The sequence below is a fragment of the Scyliorhinus torazame genome, chromosome 19 (genome assembly GCF_047496885.1).
Source record: "Scyliorhinus torazame isolate Kashiwa2021f chromosome 19, sScyTor2.1, whole genome shotgun sequence".
Lineage (NCBI taxonomy): Eukaryota > Metazoa > Chordata > Chondrichthyes > Carcharhiniformes > Scyliorhinidae > Scyliorhinus > Scyliorhinus torazame.
This window is the reverse complement of record NC_092725.1, coordinates 45,953,573-45,976,987: the sequence shown is the minus strand read 5'-3', so window position 1 is coordinate 45,976,987 and position 23,415 is coordinate 45,953,573. Positions and strand designations below refer to the sequence as shown.

The 23,415-nt window shown below is 48.3% G+C and overlaps 1 protein-coding gene across 4 annotated transcripts in view; it reads left to right on the top strand.

The window, feature by feature from the left end:
• braf (B-Raf proto-oncogene, serine/threonine kinase) overlaps positions 1 to 23,415 on the top strand; it is a 202,240-nt gene that overhangs the window by 110,581 nt on the left and 68,244 nt on the right. For 2 of the 4 annotated variants that reach the window (XM_072484232.1, XM_072484231.1), the window contains exons 8-12: positions 606 to 765; positions 1,916 to 1,955; positions 5,696 to 5,815; positions 10,825 to 10,967; positions 11,880 to 11,997. In XM_072484232.1, the coding sequence (XP_072340333.1) occupies positions 606 to 765; positions 1,916 to 1,955; positions 5,696 to 5,815; positions 10,825 to 10,967; positions 11,880 to 11,997 (581 nt within the window). The remainder of the gene's footprint in view (positions 1 to 605; positions 766 to 1,915; positions 1,956 to 5,695; positions 5,816 to 10,824; positions 10,968 to 11,879; positions 11,998 to 23,415) is intronic. The other 2 variants (XM_072484234.1, XM_072484233.1) reach the window with 1 other exon arrangement.

The window sequence follows — 23,415 nt, the reverse complement described above, 5'->3', positions numbered from 1 at the left end:
GGAAAGGGTGCAAAGGAGATTTACCAGGATGCTGCCTGGATTGGAGGGTAGGTCTTATGAGGAAAGGTTGAGGGAGCTAGGACTTTTCTCATTGGAGCGACGGAGGATGAGAGGTGACATAATTGAGGTGTATAAGATGATGAGAGGGATAGATAGAGTGGACGTTCAGCGACTTTTTCCTCGGGTGGATGTAGCTGTTACAAGGGGGCATAACTATAAGGTTCATGGTGGAAGATATAGGAGGGATGTCAGAGATAGGTTCTTTACTCAGAGAGTGGTTGGGGCGTGGAACGCACTCCCAGCTATGGTAGTGGAACTTTCAAGCCGTTATTGGATAGGCATATAGAGTGCACTAGAATGATTGGGAGTAGGTTGATTTGATCTTCATTTCAGACTAGTTCGGCACAACATCGTGGGCCGAAGGGCCTGTACTGTGCTGTAGAGTTCTATGTTCTATGTACCCCTATACCTCATTCCTCGTGCCTACCTGCCGCTCATCTGACACTATGGAATCGTACCTCGGCCAGAGCCAGGCCACTAGCGCGAAACATGAGAGAAAGCAGTGCTGTCGAGAGCAAGAACATAATAGCGTTTTACATTTGCAGGTCCCTATCTCACCCAACCGCCTCCCCAACAAAATCGATTCCAATTCCACAGCCTTTCAGACCCGGGGAGGAGGACCAACGCAATCAATTTGGGCAGCGAGACCGATCATCCTCTGCACCAAATGTACACCTCAACACAATCGAGCAGGTCAATATTGATGTAAGTATCCACATACCACCCCAATACTCACTACGGCTGTTTAAAGGTAGGGGGAGGGGCACGATCGTAGGACAAACACTTGGTGTTGCCCATGATTCAGCGATAGCTCTCTCGCTCTTGAGCCGAATGTTGAGTTCAAACTGCAGAAGCTTGAGCCTAAGCTAACAGTCCACTGCTGGACCCAGGGGATGCTACACTGTTGGATGAGATATTGGATGAGACTCTGTCTGCCTTCTCAGGAATAATATCCCATGGCCCCTGGAGAGTTTTGCCTGGTGTCCTTGTTAATATTATCACCCAAACCAACATCACACAAATGTGATTATGTATGAATTTATCTTGTTGATGGTGATGGATCTATCGGTGTGCAAGTGGCTGCCATCTTTTCCTGTAAACAGTGGCTACTTTTCAAAAGAAGTTTTTATTGGCTATATGGGATGTCCTGAGGTCATGAGATGCACTGTCTAAATGAATGCCTGCTCTTTGCAACAGGTAAGCTCCAATGAAGAAGTAATGGTTCAGCTTGTGTAGTGCTTCCTTGTGATCTTTCTTGCACTAATCCTTTGGTGCTCTTACTCTTGGTACAATACTTTGGTGAAAATCTATCAGACAAATTTTATTTCTCCCCTCCCACCCTCCGCACTTGTTCATTTTTTTAGCCTTTCGCCAACATATCTGAAGGTGTTGATTTCTTGGTCTGTGGTGACACAGATGGCCTACTCATGTCATGTAAGCCCAGCTAGTGAGGGTGGATAGGGGCCGTCCCCGCATGGAGCATCACAGCTGAGCTGCTAATCTTCCCAGAGCCTTGCCCTTTCCAGCGAAGATCGATGTGTAGCATTCCGTACTGGGATCCATGGTTAGTTCTCTTCTCGCGAACCCAATTCACAATTGTAGGGCCAGCTATTGATGCTCTTGACTTGCGTTGGGCAGGGGGCAGTGGGTGGGGGAGGGGGTGCACAGGGCATGTAGGTGAATGGAATCAGTGGAATTCGTGGTCCCTTCCAACCGTCAGACCTTCTTTCTCGGGGGGCCTCAAAAAAACCCTGCTCTTGCGACAGAAATCCATTCCCCCTCAGTAACCTGACTTCACCCAGGAGGCCTGAAAAATATGAATACAAACAGCTAACCTTTGCTCCTTATCCTTTAGGGTCTGATCCGAGATCAGGGTCTACAGCGCAGCGATGGAGGTAAGAACATGTTGTGTCACACAGTGTTCCCCTTAGGTTTTGCGGGTTTCTTGAGATTTTATGGAAACGTCAAGATTTTCATGGCGTAGTATGCTCAATATTTTTATTCCCCTCAAATTATTGTTCATGTGAATTTTGTGCTCCAGGAGGTGAAGGATTAGTGCTGGAATAATGCAACACTACCCATGTTGCGGAAAATTAACTGCAGAGTGAGGCCCCTTCCCCGGCAATGTATGTTAGAGGTCCTTACTGTGCCAAGGCAGCTGTTTCCATTTTCTATACCAGCCCTCCTGTGTGCCTCCTGTGTTGCCAATTTGATGCTGGCTGGTACCATATCATGGCAGGCTGTGTTGTGGGTTGGTGCCCTGCAGGGGATGTATTTCACCCAGCAGACAGAGGAGACTCTGCTTATAACTGAAATTGGGTCTCCCATTGAGTTCTGCTAATGTGGTCCCTGATTAATGGAGTGTAAATTTTCAACTAAGTGCTAGAGTCATGTCATTCAATTTGTTGGTGGAGTGCTGTAATAGTCATGCGAACAGATACTAATGTAGGTACTAAAGAAGGTACTATAGAAACATATAAAATTATGAAGGGAATAGATAGGACAGATGCTGGCAGGTTATTTCCACTGGAGGGTGAAAGCAGAACTAGTGGGTATAGCCTCAAAATAAGGGGAAGTAGATTTAGGACTGAGTTTAGGAGGAACTTCTTCACCCAAAGGTTTGTGAATCTATGGAATTCCTTGCCCAGTGAAGCAGTTGAGGCTCCTTCATTAAATGTTTTTAAGATAAAGATAGTTTTTTGAAGAATAAAGGGATTAAGGGTTATGGTGTTCGGACCGGAAAGTGGAGCCGAGTCCACAAAAGATCAGCCATGATCTCATTGAGTGGCGGAGCAGGCTCGAGGGGCCAGAAGGCCTACTCGTTCTTATGTGAAGCAGCAAGGCCTTCAAAAGGCCATTGCCTGACTTGTGATAATGCCCTTTCACCTCCCTACAATAAAATTCAGCACGTTAGCACCTCTGGTATCTCTCTGCCATTAATGGATTTTCTTTGTTGTCTATGCTCCTCTCTCCATCCACCGGCAATGTATTGACTCCTCGCCAGAAAGTAAGGTGACCTCTTAATTGACTTATGAGTCTAGTTATTGGTTGAACCACAGAGGGCATCAGACATGAGCCCAAACCTACATCATTGGTTTTTTGCCTATTCGCATTCCAGCAGGAATCTTTAGCTAGTGATGAGACGGCAACAGTGGTTAGCACAGTTGCTTCACAGCTCCAGGGTCGCAGGTTCCATTCCCGGCTTGGGTCACTCTCTATGCGGAGTCTGCACGTTCTCCCCGTGTGTGCGTGGATTTCCTCCGGGTGCTCCGGTTTTCTCCGACAGTCCAAAGATGTGCGGGTTCGGTGGATTGGCCATGCTAAATTGCCCTTAGTGTCCAAAAAGGTGGAGTGGGGTTACGGGGATAGGGTGTGGGTGTGGGCTTGGGTAGGGTGCTCTTTCCAAGGGCCGGTGCAGACACGATGGGCCGAATACACTGTAAGTTGTATAATTCTATGATCTTAACTGACTTTTTATTGACTCTTCTGCATAGAATCTAAGGATTCTATGGATTCTATTCCAGGGAAACTAATAATAATCTTTTATTGTCACAAGTATGAAGTTACTGTGAAAAGCCCTGAGTCGCCACATTCCGGCACCTGTTCGGGTAAGCTGGTACGGGAATTGAACCTGCGCTGCTGGCCTGGTTCTGCATCACAAACCAGCTGTCTAGCCCACTGAACCAGCCCTAAACTAGGGCCCATTGCAGAGCCACAACTACACTGCAGTGAGTTAGCTCAATATAGACTGGAGAGCGATCACTGGCTCAGTATGGCTCAGCAACTCGCTTGACAAACCTGTAGACTCTTAAGTGTATTCTGTCTTGGTTTGATGCAGATATAAAAGACTATCATGCTCCGTTTTGTGACCTGGAGCTGGGGGTCAAACCTGACAGGTTTACTTCAGGTCCCAGCAGTTTGTTGATTGTACAAGTGGACTTGCAGCCAGTGCTGTAGTGAGGGGCCAATGATGTCACTAACTTATTCAAAATATAGAGGTGAGATGGTGGCATAGTGGTAATGCCACTGGATTATTAATCCAGAGGCGCAGGCTAATGCTCGGAGGATCACAGCAGCGGTGGAATTTAATTATACATCTGTAAAAAAGGTCAGGTAACAAATCTGGAATATAAAGCCAGTCTCAGTAAGGATGCTCCCTGAAACTATCACTGATTGTTGTAAAAACCCATTTGGTTCACTAAAGAATTGCAGCTTAATTTCACAGTTTCAACCATCATTTCTGCACCCCCGGCTTTAAATTAGATCAAAATTCTCTCGCAGCCCCAGTTTGGATAGAAACACTCTTGGAACCAAGTCACTGTGTGGACTTCACAGTTTAAGGAAGTAGTGCAGCAAACATAGAATTTACAGTGCAGAAGGAGGCCATTCGGCCCATCGAGGCTGCAGCAGTCCATGGAAAGAGCGCCCTACTTAAGCCCACGCCTCCACCCTATCCCCCTAACCCAGTAAGTGCACCTAACGTTTTGGACCCGAACGGGAAATTTAGCATGGCTAATCCATCTAACCTGCACATCTTTGCACTGAGAGAGGAAACCGTGGGACTGGGAGGAAACCAAAACAGACACGGGGAGAAAGTGCAAACTCCATATAGACAGACACCCGAGGCTGGAATTGAACCCAGGTCGCTGGAGCTGTGAGGCAGCAGTGCTAGCCACTGTGCCACCGTGCCGCCCCGTCTTGGCCCATGGTTAGAGTTCACTGAATTTTAGGAATTTATTTCAAAAACTGAGTATCTGCTGATAAAGGCAAGGCATTGAGAGATGAACTTTGGGCATCGTCACTTCCTCATTTTCATTAATAACCTCCTGCCCACTAAACAAGGACAGATGGTTATCCTGGAGAGAGTGGGGAGCAGTGAGCTGTTCTTCACCAGCTGCAGGCTTCCGAGTGGGTTTAGCAATCAACTGCATTCCCTGTGGCCTGTATCGGTTCAGTTACACTGTCGTTATCAGCTGAGACACTGGAAGAGTGTTCATTAGGAACTTGTAACTGTAATATTAAGTTACACTCTCAGAACGTGCGTTACTTCAATTCCGGGTGGGTTGAGGCAGGGTGGGGGGTGAATTTGAGTTGGTTTAAGATGACTGTCAGAGCTGTGATAAAATCTGGCTCGTTCTTGCTTTGTTCCGCTGCAATTAGCAGAATCGCAAATAGCAACTAAAAAGAGTTTCACCTCTTTTTTATTTTTTTTAAAGCAACATAGGAAAAATTTAAAATTGGGCATTATCTCCATTTAAGTACGTGATTCCTCTCTGACAGTGTATATTGTGCACTAAAATAATGTAGGACCTTCGCCGAGTCTCGTTGTAGCAGTGTGTCTGAAAAGGCTGTGATGTCTGCCCACTTGTGTGTCCCCAAGGCAGTTTATCTTGGCTGTCAGGGACGCATTGAGAACCAGTGTGCAGATACAAGAACTTTGGTTCTGATTAGAAAGAATTGTTGATGGACATGCACTGTACGAAACAGGGGACGATCCCCCAGCAGAAACCCTACTGTAGTACACAAGGCTTCTTTTGCCCTTTTGAATATTTTTTTCTCTATCCAATAAGAAAGAACCCGATTGCAGGGATTTTTATTCCTGCTCCTTTACTCCTTTTCTTTTCTCTTCCCGCAGCCCCCTTGACGCAGCCGGTCAGGTGCCTCAGGAAGTACCGCTCCCGGACTCCCAGCCCTTTGTTGCAATCTTACCCCAATGACATTGTCTTTGATTTTGAGCCTGGTCCCGTATTCAGAGGTACTTGGGCACCTCTCCTCGCTTGCCCACCTGTGCACGCTCCCTCACAAGTATTTACATTGCACCGCACCGATCCTATCACTGCTGCTTCGCCACCTGCGATTGGACATCCACTCCATGGACCCATTGTATACAGGAAATGTGGAGCAGGTGGCTCGATCAGAAGCAGTATTGTTCCGAGGCCTAGGAAGAGAAGGTTCATTCTGTCGTAAACATTGCTCGCTAGAGACAGCAGATGGGGGGGACAATAAGAACGTGAGCAAACCCAATCTTAACCAGGGCTTGATACACAAGAGTGATTCACTGGCCGTCCATCTTTAAATTTGAATGTAAACATGCAAGGAAATCGAGCCCAACATCCTGAGCTAGAAGGCTGAGCATTGGGGAACAAATAGATGAAAGGATCAAGGCTATATGTCGGAATTTCAAAAGATCTATGTCTTAATAGCTATAGACAGAATTAAAAAGTATTCTGTCCTAAGATTAATAATTAATATACTATAATTCACATGGTCTGCTGTGGTAAACATACATAAAAATGGGTTATTCCCACTCGCTCTTCAAGTTGATCACAGAAAGCTAAAAATGAGTAAACATTTGTGGTTGCTGCAGCAAAAATCACAACTGATAACCCAACACTAACCATGCAAAATTACATGACTGAGAAACAGTGTATATTGTACATTTGAAATGATTGAAGTAGCAGATACATTACTGAGTGCAGTAAAGTGGTCATGTAAGAAAAGAAAAGAGGTCATTTACATTTATTTATACCCCATTATGAACATTTTAATTTAATCAGTTTAGATTCATTTTCTCTGACCTATATTTGGTGTGCTGCCATGAGGTCATCTCTTGTTTAGCATATGTGACCCCAGGGAAACATTGCATTCAAGTAAGAATTGGAAATGTTAGCCAATGCACTAAACAAGCCCACAGAAACTTCATACAAAAGCAAAATACTGTAGCTGCAGGAAACATGGACAAAGAACAGAAATTACTGGAAATGCTCAGCAGCGTCTGTGGACTGAGAAACAAAGGTTATGCTTCTGTGACCTTTCAAACATAAACCAATGCCAGATCTGCTTCTTAGACATGCCCAAGACTACATAAATACTGGCATTTTTGGGGGCGGGTGGGAAGAGGTTAACCAGAAATATAGGGTGAAAGATTGTGGTAGTGGGGTGGCAGTGAGGTTATAGGTTGGCCAGGAGGTGTGGAAAGTTGGCATTTCAAATGAACTCTGCAGAAAGCATCCAAGTTGGCAAACACAAATGGTGATGTTGGTACATGGCACAAGCCAATATGTTGTTAAATATACTGTCATGGCCTACTTATAAGGTGTGTTAAAGATGTTACCATTGTACCAACTCATCGTATTGCGTTTGTCTGTGCATGGACTGTACTCCTTCCTCTGACATGTAGGAAGAATGATCACTGTTACCAGATGTGAGTGCACTGGAATAAATTGATCTCAATTTTTGACTAGCCCCTAAAAGGGGAATATCTGTTGGTTGATCAGAGTTGATCTTAAAGGTGATTTTTTGAAGGAAGACCAAATGGAGTCATCCCAGTCTCCATTCAACCCAGTCGGTTCCAGGATCTCAGCCGTTTGGCACAGGTTACATTGGTACCTGAACTTTCAACCTATTCGCATTCCAAACATGAGCTTGTCATTTCAGGTTATTCTGCAGTATAGCTGCTAGCTTCTTGGCAAAGCCTGAACAATCTCTAAGCTGTGCTGTCCAGTGGTGGCATAGGAAATGGCATGTCAATCTGTTTTAAAAGGCCATTTCACTTTCTTCCACTTAATTTATTTTCCTGGATCATGGTGGGAGCATCCCATTCTAGTCTGCTGACTTGACTTATAATTTCCAGGACTCCACCCTAACTCCAACTTGCCCAGTACTCTGTGTCCTGTCCTCTCGGAGCCATCTGCCCCACATTGAGGGTACAATCTTCAGTCTGCAGGCCCTCTTATGACCTGCAGATGTCTCCCTGACCACTCACCTTGTTACCTCACCTTAAGGATCCTTTTAATTTTTTTTTTCTAATTAAGGGGCAATTTAATGTGGCCAATCCACCTCCCTTGCACATATTTGGGTTGTGGGGGTGAGACCCACTGCAGACACTGGGAGAATGTGCAAACTCCACACAGACAGCAAGGCAGCAGTTCTAACCACTGCCACCGTGCAGCCCTTTTAAGGCACCTCCTCAACCTAACTTTTGGATAACATGTATGATCGCCCCTCCTAACCTCGTTCCCTGTTCCTGCTTGTGACTGACCTGGACTTTGTGAAGTGCCTTTGCTGGAGGTTTTATAACACTTGAGGTACATTTAGGTGAATATAGTTATCAGAGGGCCATCCCTGCCACCTGGGTGTAGCCTGCTGGAGAAGCAGCCACCGTTTGGAGTTATCCAGGTGTGGGAATCTTTTTTCTTTTTGAGCTCATTGACTGAACAGGGTAGTCAGTTCCTTTCATTCTCACCGTTAAGGATGAGATCAGACTTGTAACTTATTAGTAACCAATAAAGTCAGTGTGCAATTGGCTGTTTGATGCCAAGTTCATCCGGAATTGTAATTACACCCCCTGCTTGCACTCAGAATTTAGTTTGAATTTGGCTGCTCCCTCTACTGGAAAATACTTTTGCTGTGTTCAGTTCCTTAGGACATTGATACTTCCTTTAGTGCCTGTTTTGGCAAACAGGATCTGTGGCCCCACCTGTCCTGCTGCCTCTACCAGGGCTCCATCGCTACATTATCAAGGTTGGACCATTATTGAAAAGGAGCACTCGACGAGTCAATCAACCTGCATTGGAGAGCACCTTTGATGTCTGCATCCTTCCTCCCACTTGTCCCAAAACTCTTCCACAAGCCAGTCACATATTTTGAAGTGCAGTCACTTCTCCGACTGATTGTGGCTGTCAACAAGAAGATAACAAGCTGTAGTATCCTGGGATCAGGGAAAGGCGGAGAGGAGATGGGGTGGGAATCTGAAGAGGGAAGAGCAGAGAGAAAAGCAAATCCTACTCTAGGGGAAAAAATCAAGAATCACATTGAACTTTCTCAAGGCCCAGAAACACAATACTGCTTCTGATCACCTGCTTTCCTTGTCGAACACATTCTGCACTGTTTTATAATTTAGACTCACTCTTTAAGTTTAGTGATAGAGATGATGTGCCTTTTCTCTGGGATATCAAACTGCTTATTAACACAAATTATTGGCCCGATCGCAATTGCTTTGACAAGAAAATTCTTCACGTTATTATTTAAAAATTGTTCTGAAAGCAATTTATCTTTCATTAACTAAATGCAGAATTAACAATCATTTGAATGGTTTTGATATGCAGTCTGAACCAAATTGAAAGGCACACATTTTCCATATTGTGCTTTTTTTTATCGTTGTATTCTGTGCTTCTTTGGGGGTGGGGGGGAGAATTATTTTTTCTAAATGTTTTTTTTTTACCTTCATTCTTTCCCAATAATGTACGCACTTTGTAGAGCAGGTTATCACTAAGGATTCCCTGAGACTGATGTGCCAAGCCAAAAGGTGCTGAGATTGTGCTCAAAATACACTTAGCTCTTAAAGCTAATATGCTTATTCTAGTCACTGTAACTAATGAAAATGTCATACTGCTTGTGTGGAGGGTTAATGAATAGACCAGTGTGTTGGTAGCCCATGAAACTGCTGACTCTGGGGTGCAGTAGCACCAATGCTGACTCTTCCTGGGGTACAGTACCATGGGTGCTGGCTCTTGCTGGGTACAGCTTAATGGTTGCTAGCTACCCTCTGCACTCCCTTAGCCAAATAGCATTTCTTTCTATGTGAGTTCAGTCCGGGGAGGTGGGGGCCCAATGCTATTGTCACGAGACTAGTAATCCAGAGACCCAGGGTAATAATCTGGGGTCCCGGGTTCGAATCCTGCCATGGCAGATAGTGAAATTTGAATTCAATAAAAAAAAATTGGAATTAATGCTAATGATGACCATGCAACCATTGCCGATTGTTATAAAAACCCATCTGGTTCACTGATGTCCTTCAGGGAAGGAAGTCTGCCATCCTTAGCCGGCCTGGTCCTCATGTCACTCCAAACCCACACAGCGATGAGGTTGACTCTTAACTGCCCCCCCCCTCTGAAATAGCTTAGCAAGTCGCTCAATTCAAGGGCAATTAGGGATAGGCAGCAAATGCTGACCCGGCCAGCGATGCCCACATCTCAAGAATGAATACATTTTTAAAAATCATGAAGTGTAGCAAGCTACTTGATTTTCGGGCCAATCCCTTGCTTTAGAACCTCATTCATGCTGACCACCTGTCATTGACTATTGTTGTACCCAGCCCTAAAAGTGAGTCTGTTTGTTGTACGTAGCCATCCTCCGTAGCGGTCTGAACGTGAACCCTCAATTAAGTAAAAACAATAATATTTGCAGCTACAGACTGCAAAATCCCTCTAAAAATATTAGTCATGAAGTGCATTGGTTTCTGCCCCGCTGGGCGCCCATCAAGGCGTCCAATATACTTATTTCTAGCTACTCTGTAGCTTATTTTTTTTGCTCCAATCTGAAGTGCGCGCGAAAGTTGAAGAGGTTAAATTGCACAGCAACTCTGACCTCACGATAACAGCTTACCCACTACACAGGGTTAGTGACAAGAGAGGGCGAGGTGCTTTTTAACGTTGCTGCTTAAGCTGACTCACCAACATGAACGTGAAATTTCCAGTTGACAGCCATAGCTTCACGCTTCTCAATTTCTCTTTCCCTCCCTAACTCTTAATCAAAGATATAGCATCGGTTATGTGCATGGTCACTCCTCATTTTGGGAGCCACTTTGGCTGCTGAGATCATTCACCAGTGTCGTACCCTGCATGGGCTGTCCAACTTTGTAGTTTAGCTCCTTACCTTTTTTGGATGACCCTTTGCTTTAGTAATGATTCTGCTTTCTCTCTTACCTCTTGATTCCTCTCTACCCCCTCCTTTCACACTTTCATTAAAAAAAAATGTAACTAGGGTCCACGTCGGGGCTCTCTGCCACCCCGCCTGCTTCGTTGCCCGGTTCTCTGACTAGCGTCAAAACGTTGCAGAAGTCACCTGGTACCCAGCCGAGAGAGAGGAAGTCATCATCCTCATCAACCGAAGACCGGAATAAGATGGTAAGCTGAGGTTCATTTTCTCTGTCTCTCGTGTAACGGCGATGAGGGACTGAGATACTTGACGGGCATTTGCACAGAAAAGGGGGAGAATTTCAGGCCTGAAGGGAGGCAAATGTTGCTGCTAGCTTCCCTGGGTAGGAAGGGAGAGTTCGGCAGAAGTTCCCATTCTTCGCTGCCCTTCTGCCAGCAGTGTGCATGGGCATGGAGTTTTTGGAAGAACCAGGGCCAAAATTTGGGTTGGGGATGGCTGGTGACGGAATAGAGCTCAAGGCAGGTAGAATGGGGGGTGGGGGGGGTGTGATGGGATCGGGGGAAGAGGAAGGGAAAATAACATTGGGTGGAAACGATGTGCTTGATGGTTAGATGCCTTTTCTGTTGAGGTTAGTTGTGATTCTGTATCGCTGGCCAATTTCCAAAACTTGTTACACCTCATACTGGGCGCTGAATTAGTGATATGTTCAGATGATGCAAAAGGTCCTTTGGCCCATTCAGTTTCATTCCTCCAGAATACCTACACTACCATGTTTCCCTTTGGTTGCTAATGAGTTCAATATCCATATCATACCTGCCTGACCATCCTGGTAACTTGTCCGATCTCTTCATCATCTTCTTCCATTGATAGAAAGTCGTAACGTGAACCTTCCTGCCGAAGTTCAAGAAAGATGCCTAAAACATCGAGGGTCAGGCCTTTCAGCAGAGCAATTGGAACTCAGACCTTGTTCCTCATTGTATATTGCAAATTTCTTTGACCAAGATAATGGCCTTCACAGAAAGTCAAGTGTGAATACCACTTGTTAAGAGTTGAGAGTCAGCGAGTAAATGGGACTTATCGTGAATGGTATTTAATAATTACACGACAAAACTTAATGTGGGTTTCATTACCTCCTGTTTATCCTTTTTTCTGCTTTGTAGAAAACTCTGGGGCGGAGGGACTCCAGCGATGACTGGGAGATTTCAGAAGGACAGATCACACTAGGCCAAAGGATAGGATCAGGGTCGTTTGGAACAGTGTACAAGGGAAAATGGCACGGTACGTAATGTGGTAGGGTAATGAGGCGGTCGGGGTTGCTGGGAAAGGAACGCTGCTATTTGACATATGTCGAAACAAAGAACAATACAGCACAGGGCCAGGCCCTCCAAACCTGTATCGGTCATGATAGCCCCCTTGGCCAAAACCCTCAGTATTTCCTAGTACCGTATCTCTCTATACCCATTTGGATGATCCCAAAACGTTTCAGTGCGTGTCACTGCACAATGGAGGCATTTCAGGCACTTGCAATCTTGTCTGAGAGTCATCTATAGTATATCATTGCCATGGGTCTTAGGTTCGCTGTCGATGATGGAACAATTTCACGGGCAGCACGGCAGCACAGTGGTTAGCACAGTTGCTTCACAGCTCCAAAGTCCTTGGTTCAATTCCCGGCTTGGGTCACTGTCTGTGTGGAGTCTGCACGTTCTCCCCGAGTCTGCATGGGTTTCCTCCGGGTGCTCCGGTTTCCTCCCACAAGTCCCGAAAGATGTGATGTCAGGTGAATTGGACATTCTGAATTCTCCCTCTGTGTACTGGAACAGGTGCTGGAATGTGGCGACTAGGGGCTTTTCACAGTAACTTCATTGCAGTGTTAATGTAAGCCTACTTGTGACAATAAAGATTATCATTAGAATTTGCATAAAGACCACAATAAAATGAGAATTCCCTCTTGGAAGTTATCGGATTGTTCTGTAATTTCTGTTTGCCCTATCACCATTTGGACACACATTGGACAATCATATCATTTTGTAAACCTGAGGAGAGGAAAGGTGTTAAAAGAAGCTTCCTGGTTTCCGCTCAGATGATTACTTGGCTGAAAGTGATCAACAAGTCACCAGATGACTTCCGGTTGTGGCTATGCGGAGCTAAGTCGCACATTCGGCGGCTCCTGCAAAAACGGACTTTTGGGCTCTTTTCAGGGCCCCCAAGGGCACTTTTTCGACGTTTCCCGGTGTGGGAAGGAGTTAATAATAGCTCCCCGTCAGTATATGGCTTTAACTAGGAGTGGGGGCGACAAAAAAGTTGGTGGTGGACCAGAAGAAGGGAGGGAAGAAGGACAAAATGGCGGCAGGCGGGGACCAGGCAGCATGGAGGCAGTGGGCGGAGGAGCAACAGGAGGGTATACAGCGCTGCCTCAAGAGAGATTAAAACAGACCTGCTAGAGCCGATGAAGGCTTCTATTGATAAGCTGCTGGAGCCACAGACGGCCCAGGGGGTGGCAATCCGAGAGGCTCGACAAAAGATCTCTGACAATGAGGACGAGATCTTAGGCCTGGCGGTAAAGGTGGAGGCGCACGAGGCGCTCCACAAGAAATGGCAGGAGCGGTTTGAGGAGATGGAGAATCGGTCGAGGCGGAAGAATCTGCGGATTCTGGGCCTCCCGGAGGGGCTGGAGGGGCCGGACGTGGGGGCCTATGTGGTCACCATGTTGAACTCGCTGATGGGAGCGGGATCCTTCCAGGGGCCCCTGGAGCTGGAAGGGGCCCATAGAGTGTTGGCGAGGAGGCCCAAGGCTAACGAGCCTCCGCGGGCGGTGCTGGTGCGGTTCCATCGGTTCGTCGATCGGGAGTGTGTGCTCAGGTGGGCCAAGAAGGAGAGGAGCAGCAGGTGGGAGAACGCGGAGGATCGGATATATCAGGACTGGAGTGCGGAAGTGGCGAAGAGGAGGGCCGGGTACAATCGAGCGGAGGCAGTGCTGCACAGGAAGGGGGTGAAGTTTGGCATGTTGCAGCCGGCGCGACTGTGGGTTACCTACAAGGATCGGCACCATTATTTTGAGTCTCCAGAGGCGGCGTGGGCCTTTGTTCAGGCCGAGAAGCTGGACACAGACTGAGGGTCGGGATGGGCGACTGGGGACTGCGGTGGATATGTTATGCCTATTTTTGGTTCGGGTGGGGGGGGGGGGGTGCGTTTGCATTGTTTTGGGTTTCTTTTTCTCTGTGTTTTTCTCTTTCAGGTTGGGGAGGGTGGATGGGGCGGGTTGGGCACTGTTTTGGTTGGTGGCGGGGCCTGGTAGGTGGCTTTTTTTCCACGCTGAAGACTGGGGGGGCGGGGCCGGGGCAGGGAAGCGAGGATTGTTTCCCACGCTTAGAGCGGAGGGGGGAGGGGGAGAGCCTGTGGATGGGGAGTGGGAGAGGAGGGTGTGCCACACAATGGGAGGAGTCGAAGGGGAGGTGGGAGTGGCCAGGGTCAGCAGGAGTCAGTTGACTTGCAGAAGTGCAATGGGGGGAGTAAACCAGCTTGGATGGGTCCTAGCCGGGCGGGGTTGGGGGTGTGGGGGTGGAATCGAGTTGCTGCTGCTAAGGTCAAGGAGGAGCTGGAGCGAGTGGGGGGGGGGGGTCGAGACGGGGGTATGCCGTGTGGGGAATGGGCCGGGTGTGGGGTGCGGGCGCGTGGCTGGCCGAGGAGGGGCCATGGCTAGTCGGCGGGGGAGGGGGGCGGGTAGCCCCCTGATCCGGCTGATAACCTGGAATGTAAGGGGACTGAATGGGCCGGTTAAGCGGGATCGCGTGTTTGCACACCTTAAGGGGCTGAAGGTGGATGTGGTAATGCTCCAGGAGATACACCTGAAGGTGGCAGACCAGGTAAGACTGAGGAAAGGGTGGGTAGGTCAGGTGTTTCACTCGGGGCTAGGTGCCAAAAATCGAGGGGTGGCGATCTTGGTGGGAATGAAGGTGTCATTTGAGGCGTCTAGCATTGTGGCAGATAATAACGGTTGGTACATAATGGTAAGTGGTAAGTTGCAGGGAGAGAGGGTGGTACTGGTCAATGTGTATGCTCCGAACTGGGACGATGCGGGTTTTATGCGGCGTATGTTGGGTCGGATCCCAGACTTGGAAGTGGGGGGCCTGATAATGGGGGGAGACTTTAACACGGTGTTGGATCCTGCACTGGATCGCTGCAGGTCTAGGACAGAGAGGAAGCCGGTGGCAGCTAGAATGTTGAGGGGATTTATGGACCAAATGGGAGGGGTGGACCTTTGGAGATTTGCAAGGCCGGGGGCTAGGGAATTTTTATTCTTCTCACATGTCCATAAGGCTTATTCTCGAATCGACTTTTTCATTTTGAGTAGGGCGCTGATAGCGAGAGTAGAGGATACCGAGTATTCGGCAATAGCCATTTCGGACCACGCCCCGCATTGGGTGGACTTGGAGATGGGGGAGGAGAGGGACCAGCGCCTGCTGTGGCGCTTGGAGGTGGGGCTGTTGGTGGACGAGGAGGTGAGCGAGCGGGTCCGAGGAAGTGTAGAGTGGTACTTGGAGACCAACGACAACGGGGAGGTCCGAGTGGGGATGGTATGGGAGGCACTGAAGGCGGTGGTGAGGGGAGAGCTGATCTCCATTAGGGCCCACAAGGAGCGGGGGGGAGAGGGAGAGGCTGGTGGGGGAGATGGTGAGGGTAGACAGGAGGTATGCGGAAGAGCCTGAGGAAGGATTATTGAGGAAGAGGTGCAGCCTCCAGGCCGAATTCGACCTGGTGACCACCAGGAAGGCAGAGGTGCAGTGGAGGAAGGCCCAGGGGGTGGCCTACGAGTATGGGGAAAAGGCAAGCCGGATGCTGGCGCATCAGCTTCGGAAGCGAGACGCAGCTAGGGAGATCGGGGGAGTTAAGGACAGGGGAGGGAGCGTGGTAAGGAGTGGGGTTGGCATCAATGGGGTCTTCAGGGACTTCTACGAGGAATTGTACCGATCCGAGCCTCCACGGGAGGAGGGAGGGATGGGCCGTTTCCTGGACCAATTGAGGTTTCCAAAGATGGAAGAGGGACTGGGGGCCCCGATTGGGCTGGAGGAGCTGATCAAAGGGATAGGAAGCATGCAGGCGGGGAAGGCACCGGGGCCGGACGGTTTCCCGGTCGAATTCTATAAAAAGTATATGGACCTATTGGGCCCGCTGTTAGTTAGAACCTTTAATGAGGCAAGGGAGGGGGGCGCTTTACCGCCGACGATGTGCCGGGCACTGATCTCCTTGATCCTGAAGCGGGACAAGGATCCCCTGCAATGTGGGTCTTACAGACCGATTTCCTTGCTAAATGTAGTTGCCAAGGTGCTGGCGAAGGTCTTAGCCACGAGGATTGAGGATTGTGTGCCGCAGATCATCCATGAAGACCAGACGGGGTTTGTGAAGGGGAGACAGTTGAACGCGAATGTGCGGAGGCTTTTGAACGTTATCATGATGCCGGCGAGGGAGGGGGAGGCGGAGATAGTGGTGGCAATGGACGCTGAGAAAGCCTTCGATAGGGTGGAGTGGGGGTACCTGTGGGAGGTGCTGAAGAGGTTTGGGGTTTGGGGAGGGGTTTGTCAGGTGGGTTAGGCTGTTGTATGAGGTCCCGATGGCGAGTGTGGCCACAAATAGGAGGAGGTCAGAGTACTTTCGGTTGCACCGAGGGATGAGACAGGGGTCCCCCCTGTCCCCCCTGTCCTCCCTGCTCTTCGCACTGGCGATTGAACCCCTGGCTATGGCACTGAGAGTCGAGGAACTGGAGGGGGTTGGTGCGGGGTGGGGAGGAGCATAGGGTGTTGCTTTATGCGGATGACCTGCTGCTGTATGTGGCGGACCCGGTGGGAGGAATGCCAGAGGTAATGAGGATCCTGAGGGAATTTGGGACTTTTCGGGGTACAATCTCAATATGGGGAAGAGCGAGCTGTTCGTAGTTCAGCTAGGGGACCAGGAGAGGGGGATTGGCGAGCTCCCACTAAAAAGGGCGGAGAGGAGCTTCAGATATTTGGGGGTCCAGGTGGCCAGGAGCTGGAGGGCCCTGCGTAGGCTTAACTTTACAAGGCTGGTGGAGCAAATGGAGGAGGAGTTCAAGAGGTGGGACGCGTTGCCGCTGTCCTTGGCGGGTAGGGTGCAGCCAATCAAAATGACGGTACTCCCAAGGTTTTTGTTCCTGTTCCAGTGCCTCCCCATGTTTATCCCGAAGGCTTTTTTCAGGCGGGTTAACAGAAGTATAATGGGGTTTGTGTGGGCGCGAGGGTCTCCGAGGGTGAGAAGGGTGTTCCTGGAGCGGAGTAGAGATGGAGGGGGCTGGCGCTGCCCAACCTCTGTGGGTACTACAGGGCCGCCAATGCGACAATGGTGCGGAAGTGGGTGATGGAGGGGGAGGGGGCTGCATGGAAGAGGCTGGAGACGGCGTCCTGTGTGGGTACGAATCTGGGGGCACTGGCAACGGCGCCGCTGCCGCTCCCTCCAAGGAGGTGTACCACGAGCCCGGTGGTGGTGGCGGCCCTCAAAACTTGGGGGCAGTTGAGGCGACATAGGGAGGACGTTGGACCCCATTACGGGGGAACCACCGGTTCGCCCCAGGAAGAACAGGTGGAGGGTTTTCGGGGTGACACAGGGCAGGGATACGAAAGTTGGGGGACCTGTTTGTGGACGGGAAGTTGGTGAGCTGGAGGAGAAGTACGGGCTCCCCCGGGGAATTTCCACGGCTACTGCCACGCACAATACACGACAGGGTGCTCTCGGGGGGTGGGTGGGTGGGAGTGGGGAAGATCTCGGAAACTTACCAGGTGATGCAGGAGGAGGGAGGAGGCCTCGTTGGTGGAGTTGGAAGGTAAGTAGGGGGAGGAGTTGGGGGAGGAGATCGAAGAGGGGACGTGGGCAGATGCCCTAGGGAGGATGAATTCTTCCTCTTCGTGCACGAGGCTCAGCCTCATACAATTTAAGGTGCTGCACAGGGCACACATGACCAGGACATGGAGAGGGTGAAATTCACTTTGAGAGGGTCGGTACAAGGGTTCTTAAGGCGGTGGCAACCGTTCTTAGACTTTCTGGCAGAACGATAGACATTGGTCAATGGCAGCAGCAGCTTGCGGGGGGTGGGGGGGGGGTTTACTTTATTTTTGTTTATGTTATTTACACTGGAGGGTCTGAGGGGGTGTATACACCTGTTGTGTTAAGTCGGGGTGTTAATGTTAATTTATTATTTAGGTACGGGGGGGAGGGGTTTGGGGGGTTGCTTTTTTAGATTGTGTTTTGTACTTAACCCTGTTGGCTTCTTTCTTCTTTCTCATTTTGTTATTGATATTTTATGAAAAGCTTTAATAATAAAAATTATTTTTAAAAAAACAAGTCACCAGATGTTTGGATTTAAGAGTTGGTGAACTCGCTTCAGAAGTAAAGATTTCAGTACAGAATGAAACAGGTGTTGTGCACTGAGAATTCTCACCTTAACTCAGCCCGTGAATGTGTGACTGCCCCCCTGTCCGATTGTCATAGAATCATAGAATTTACGGTACAGAAGGAGGTCATTCGGCCCATCAAGTCTGCACCGGCCCTTGAAAGAGCACCCAACTCAGGCCCACACCTCCACCCTATCCCCGTAACCCAGTAACCCCACTTAACCTTTTTGGACATAAAGGAAATTTTAGTGTGGCCAATCCACCTAATCTGCACATCTTTGGACTGTGGGAGGAAACCAGAGCACCCGGAGGAAACCCACGCAGACACGGGGAGAATGTGCAGACTCCGCACAGACAGTGACCCAAGCTGGGAATCGAACCTGATACCCTGGAGCTATGCTGCAACTGTGCTAACCACTGTATGACTGTGCTGCTCAGTCTGCCTACCGCGAGTCTGCCACCGGTTTGAAATCCTTGCAGTGACTAACGTTTGTTTTATTGAGTAGAAAAGTGGTGGGCAGGAATTTAGCTGGTGAATAGGTTTTTATGGATTCAATGTTGGATTTTTGGAATTCATCGGGTGCTGTTGGTGACTTTGGAGATCCAGAGGACTGAAAAACCGCAGTTTGGGCTTCGATCAAGCTGTAGATTCAGTGCACTGGGTGGGAATAGAGTGTGGCTGTAACCCAGACCCATGGTCGCAGGAGCTCACGTCACAGGGCAAGAAAGCAATGGGTCACAGAAAGTGAATTCCAAAGATTCACCATCCTCTTGAGTGAAGAATTTCCCCCTCATCAGTCATAGAAACAAAGAAAAGCAGGAGCAGGAGGAGGCCATTCGGCCCTTCCAACCTGCTCCACCATTCATTATGATCATGGCTGATCATCCAACTGAATAGCCTAATCCCGCTTCTTCCCATATCCTTTTGATCCCTTCGCCCCAATTGCTTCTTTAATACATACAATGTTTTGGCTTCAACTACTTCCAGTGGTAACAAATTCCGCAGGCTCACCACTCTCTGGGTGAAGAAATTTCTCCTCATCCCTGTCCTAAATGGATGCCCCAACAACGGGAAAATCCTTCTAGCATCTACCCTGTCTAATCCTGTTAGAGTTTTATAGTTTTCTTCTGAACTCCAGCGAAGACAATCCTAACCGACTAAATCTCTCATCATACGTCCGTCGTGCCATCCCAGGAATCAGTCTTGTTAACCTTCGCTGCACTCTCTATATAGCAAGAATGTCTTTCCTCAGATAAGGAGACCAAAACGGCACACAATACTCCAGGTGCGGCCACATTGGAGCACATTCTGGGGAAGGTGGAACCTGTACAAACAGGACAGGTTACACCTGAACCAGAGGGGCACCAATATCCTGGGAGGGAAATTTGCTACAGCTCCGGGGGGGTTTAAACTAATTTGGCAGGGGGATGGGAAACTGATCTGTAGTCCATGAGATAGCGTTACTGAAGTTCAGGAAGTTGAGGGTAGTGCAGTACTGAGGAAGGTACCAAGGTCACAAGAGTGGACCTGCAGGCATGGAGGTGGTTTGATGTGTGTCTACTTCAATGCGAGGAGCATCAGGAATAAGGTTGGTGAGCTTGAAGCATGGATTGGTACCTGGGACCACGATGTTGTGGCCATTACGGAGACGTGGAGAGAACAGGGGCAGGAATGGTTGTTGGAGGTTCGGGGTTTAGATGTTTCAGTAAGATTAAGGAAGGTGGTAAAAGAGGTGGAGGAGTAGCATTGTTAATCAAGGATAGTATAATGGCTGCAGAAAGGCAGTTTGAGGAAGATCTGTCTACTGAGGTAGTGTGGGCTGAGGTTAGAAATAGGAAAGGAGCGGTCACTTTGTTAGGAGTTTTCTATAGGCCCCCAAACAGTAACAGAGATGTGGAGGAAAAGATTGCAATGCAGATTTTGGATAGGTGGGGTAGTCACAGGGTCGTTGTCATGGGTGACTTTAACTTTCCAAATATTGATTGGAACCACTATAATTCGAATAATTTGGATGGGGCTGTTTGTATCCAGTGTGTGCAGGAGGGTTTCCTCACACAATATGTGGGTAGACCGACAAGAGGCGGGGCCACATTGGATTTGGTACTGGGTAATGAACTGGGCCAAGTGTTAGATTTGGTTGTGGGAGAGCACTTTGGAAATAGTGACCACAATTCGGTGACTTTCACTATAGCAATGGAAAGGGATCAGAACATACGGCAGCGCAAGGTTTATAACTGGGGGAAGGGTAATTACAATGCGATTAGGCAAGAATTGGGGAGCACAAGATGGAAACAGGAACTGTCAGGGATAGGCACAATTGAGATGTGGAGCTTGTTCAAGGAGCAAATACTGCGTGTCCTCTGCTATTTGTGATTTTTATCAATGATTTGGACGATTGAGTTGAAGGTTGGGTCAGTAAATTTGCTAGGATGCAGTATGACCCTATCAGGCAGGGAGGAAATGGTTGAGTGAGGGAACCATGGTCTACAAAAGAGGTTGAATGTCTTGACAAGAGGAAGAAGTAAGGATGAGAAAACAAGGTTCAGTTAGGGCACTTGAGGGGTACAAGATAGCTGGGAAGGAGCTCAAGAAAGGGCTTAGGAGAGCTATGGGGGGCCATGAGAAGTCCTTGGTGGGTAGGATCAAGGAAAACCCCAAGGCTTTTTACACTTATGTGAGGAATAAAAGAATGACCAAGGTGAAGTTAGGGCCGGTCAAGGACAGTAGTGGGAACGTGTGCATGGAGTCTGAAGATATAGGAGAGGCCCTAAATGAGCTTTTCTTCAGCGTTCACAAAGGAGAGGGGCCATGTTGTTGAGGAGGATAGTGTGATACAGGCTGGCAGGCTGGAGGAGGTAGATATTCGGAAGGAAGATGTGTTAGAAATTTTGAGAAGCCTGAGGATAGACAAGTCCCCTGGGCCTGATGGGATATATCCTAGGATTCTTTGGGAGGCGAGGGATGAGATTGCAGAGCCTTTGGCTTTGATCTTTATGTCCTCACTGTCTACAGGAATAGTGCCGGAAGACTGGAGAGAAGTGAATGTTGTCCCCTTGTTCAAGAAAGGGAATAGGTATAACCCTGGGAATTATAGGCCGGTTAGTCTCACTTCGGTCAGAGGTAAATTATTGGAAAGTGTCCTGAGGGATAGAATTTATGATCATTTGGAAAGTTACAGCTTAATCCAGGATGGTCAGCACGGATTTGTGAGGGGTAAGTCTTGCTTCACAAGTTTGATTGTATTCTTTAAGGAGGTAACTAAGTACATAGATTATCATAGAATTTACAGTGCAGAAGGAGGCCATTCGGCCCATCGAATCTGCACCGGCTCTTGGAAAGAGCAACCTACCCAAGGTCAACACCTCCACCCTATCCCAGTAACCCTACCCAACAGTAAGGGCAATTTTGGACACTAAGGGCAATTTATCATGGCCAATCCACCTAACCTGCACATCTTTGGACTGTGGGAGGAAACCGGAGCACCCGGAGGAAACCCACGCACACACGAGGAGGATGTGCAGACTCCGCACAGACAGTGACCCAAGCCGGAATCGAACCTGGGACCCTGGAGCTGTGAAGCAATTGTGCTATCCGCAATGCTACTGTGCTGCCCAATGAAGGGAGAGCAGTTGATGTCGTATACATGGATTTTAGTAAGGTGTTTGATAAGGTGCCCCATGGTCGGCTCATGCAGAAAGTAAGGAGGCATGGCATAGAGGGAGATTTGGGCGATTGGATCAGTAACTGGCCATCACATAGAAGCCAGAGGGTGGTGGTAGATGGTAAATTTTCATCCTGGACCCCAGTCATCAGGATCAGTGCTGGGTCCTCTGCTATTTGTGATTTTTATCAGTGACTTGGAGGAGGGGGCTGAAGGTTGGGTGAGTAAATTTGCTGATGACACCAAGATTGGTGGAGTAGTGGATAATGTGGAGGGCTGTTGTAGGTTGCAAAGAGACATTGATAGGATGCAGTACTGGGCTGAAAAGTGGCAGATGGAGTTTAACCCTGATAAGTGTGAGGTGATTCATTTTGGTAGGACAATTTGAATGCGGATTACAGGGTTAACGGCAGGGTTCGGAAGAATATGGAGGAGCAGAGAGATCTCGGAGTTCATGTCCATAGATCTCTGAAAGTTGCCACCCAAGTGGATAGAGCTGTGAAGAAAGCCTATAGTGTGTTAGCATTTATTAACAGGGGGATTGAGTTGAAGAGCTGTGAGGTTATGCTTGGTTAGACCACATTTGGAGTATTGTGTGCAGTTCTGGTCACCTCATTATAGGAAGGATGTGGAAGCATTGGAAAGGGTGCAAAGGAGATTTACCAGGATGCTGCCTGGATTGGTCGGTAGGTCTTATGAGGAAAGGTTGATGGAGCTCGGGCTTTTCTCATTGGAGCGAAGGACGATGAGAGGTGACTTAATTGAGGTGTATTAGATCATGAGAGGGATAGATAGAATGGACGTTCAGCGACTTTTTCCTCGGTGGATGTTGCTGTTACAAGGGGGCATCACTATAAGGTTCATGGTGGAAGATATAGGAGGGATGTCAGAGGTATGTTCTTTACTCAGAGCGTGGTTGTGGCGTGGAACACACTCCCAGCTGTGGTAGTGGAGTCGGACACTTTAGGAACTTTCAAACGGTTATTGGATAGGCACTAGAATGATTGGGAGTAGGTTGATTTGATCTTAGTTTCAGACTAGTTTGGCACAACATCGTGGGCCGAAGGGCCTGCACTGTGCTGTACAGTTCTATGTTCACTAAAGCCCTGTACAAATGCAGCAAGACATCCCTGCTCCTGAACTCGAATCCACTCGCATGAAGGCCAAATTCATTCCATTTGCCTTCTTAACACCTGCTGTACCTGCATGCCTACCTTCAGTAACTGGTGTACGAGGACACCCAGGTTTCATTGCCTTCCCTTCTCCCAATTTAAGGCCAGTCAGACAATCTGTCTTCCTGTTTTTGCTCCCAAAGTGGATAACCTTGCATTTATCCAAATTATACTGCATCTGCCAATAATTTGCCCACTCAACTTGTCCTAATCACATTGAAGGATCTCTGCATCCTCCTCATAGCTCACCCTCCCACCCAACGTTGTGACATCTGCAAATCTGGATATAGTATATTTTTTCCCCTCATCTAAATCATTAATATATATTGTGCATATCTGAGGTCCTAGCACCGATCCCTCCAGTACCCCACTGCCTGTCAATTTGAAAAAGACTCATTAATTCCTACCCTTTGTTTCCTGTTTGCCAACCAGTTTTCTTCTTTTAAAAAAAAAAATATATTT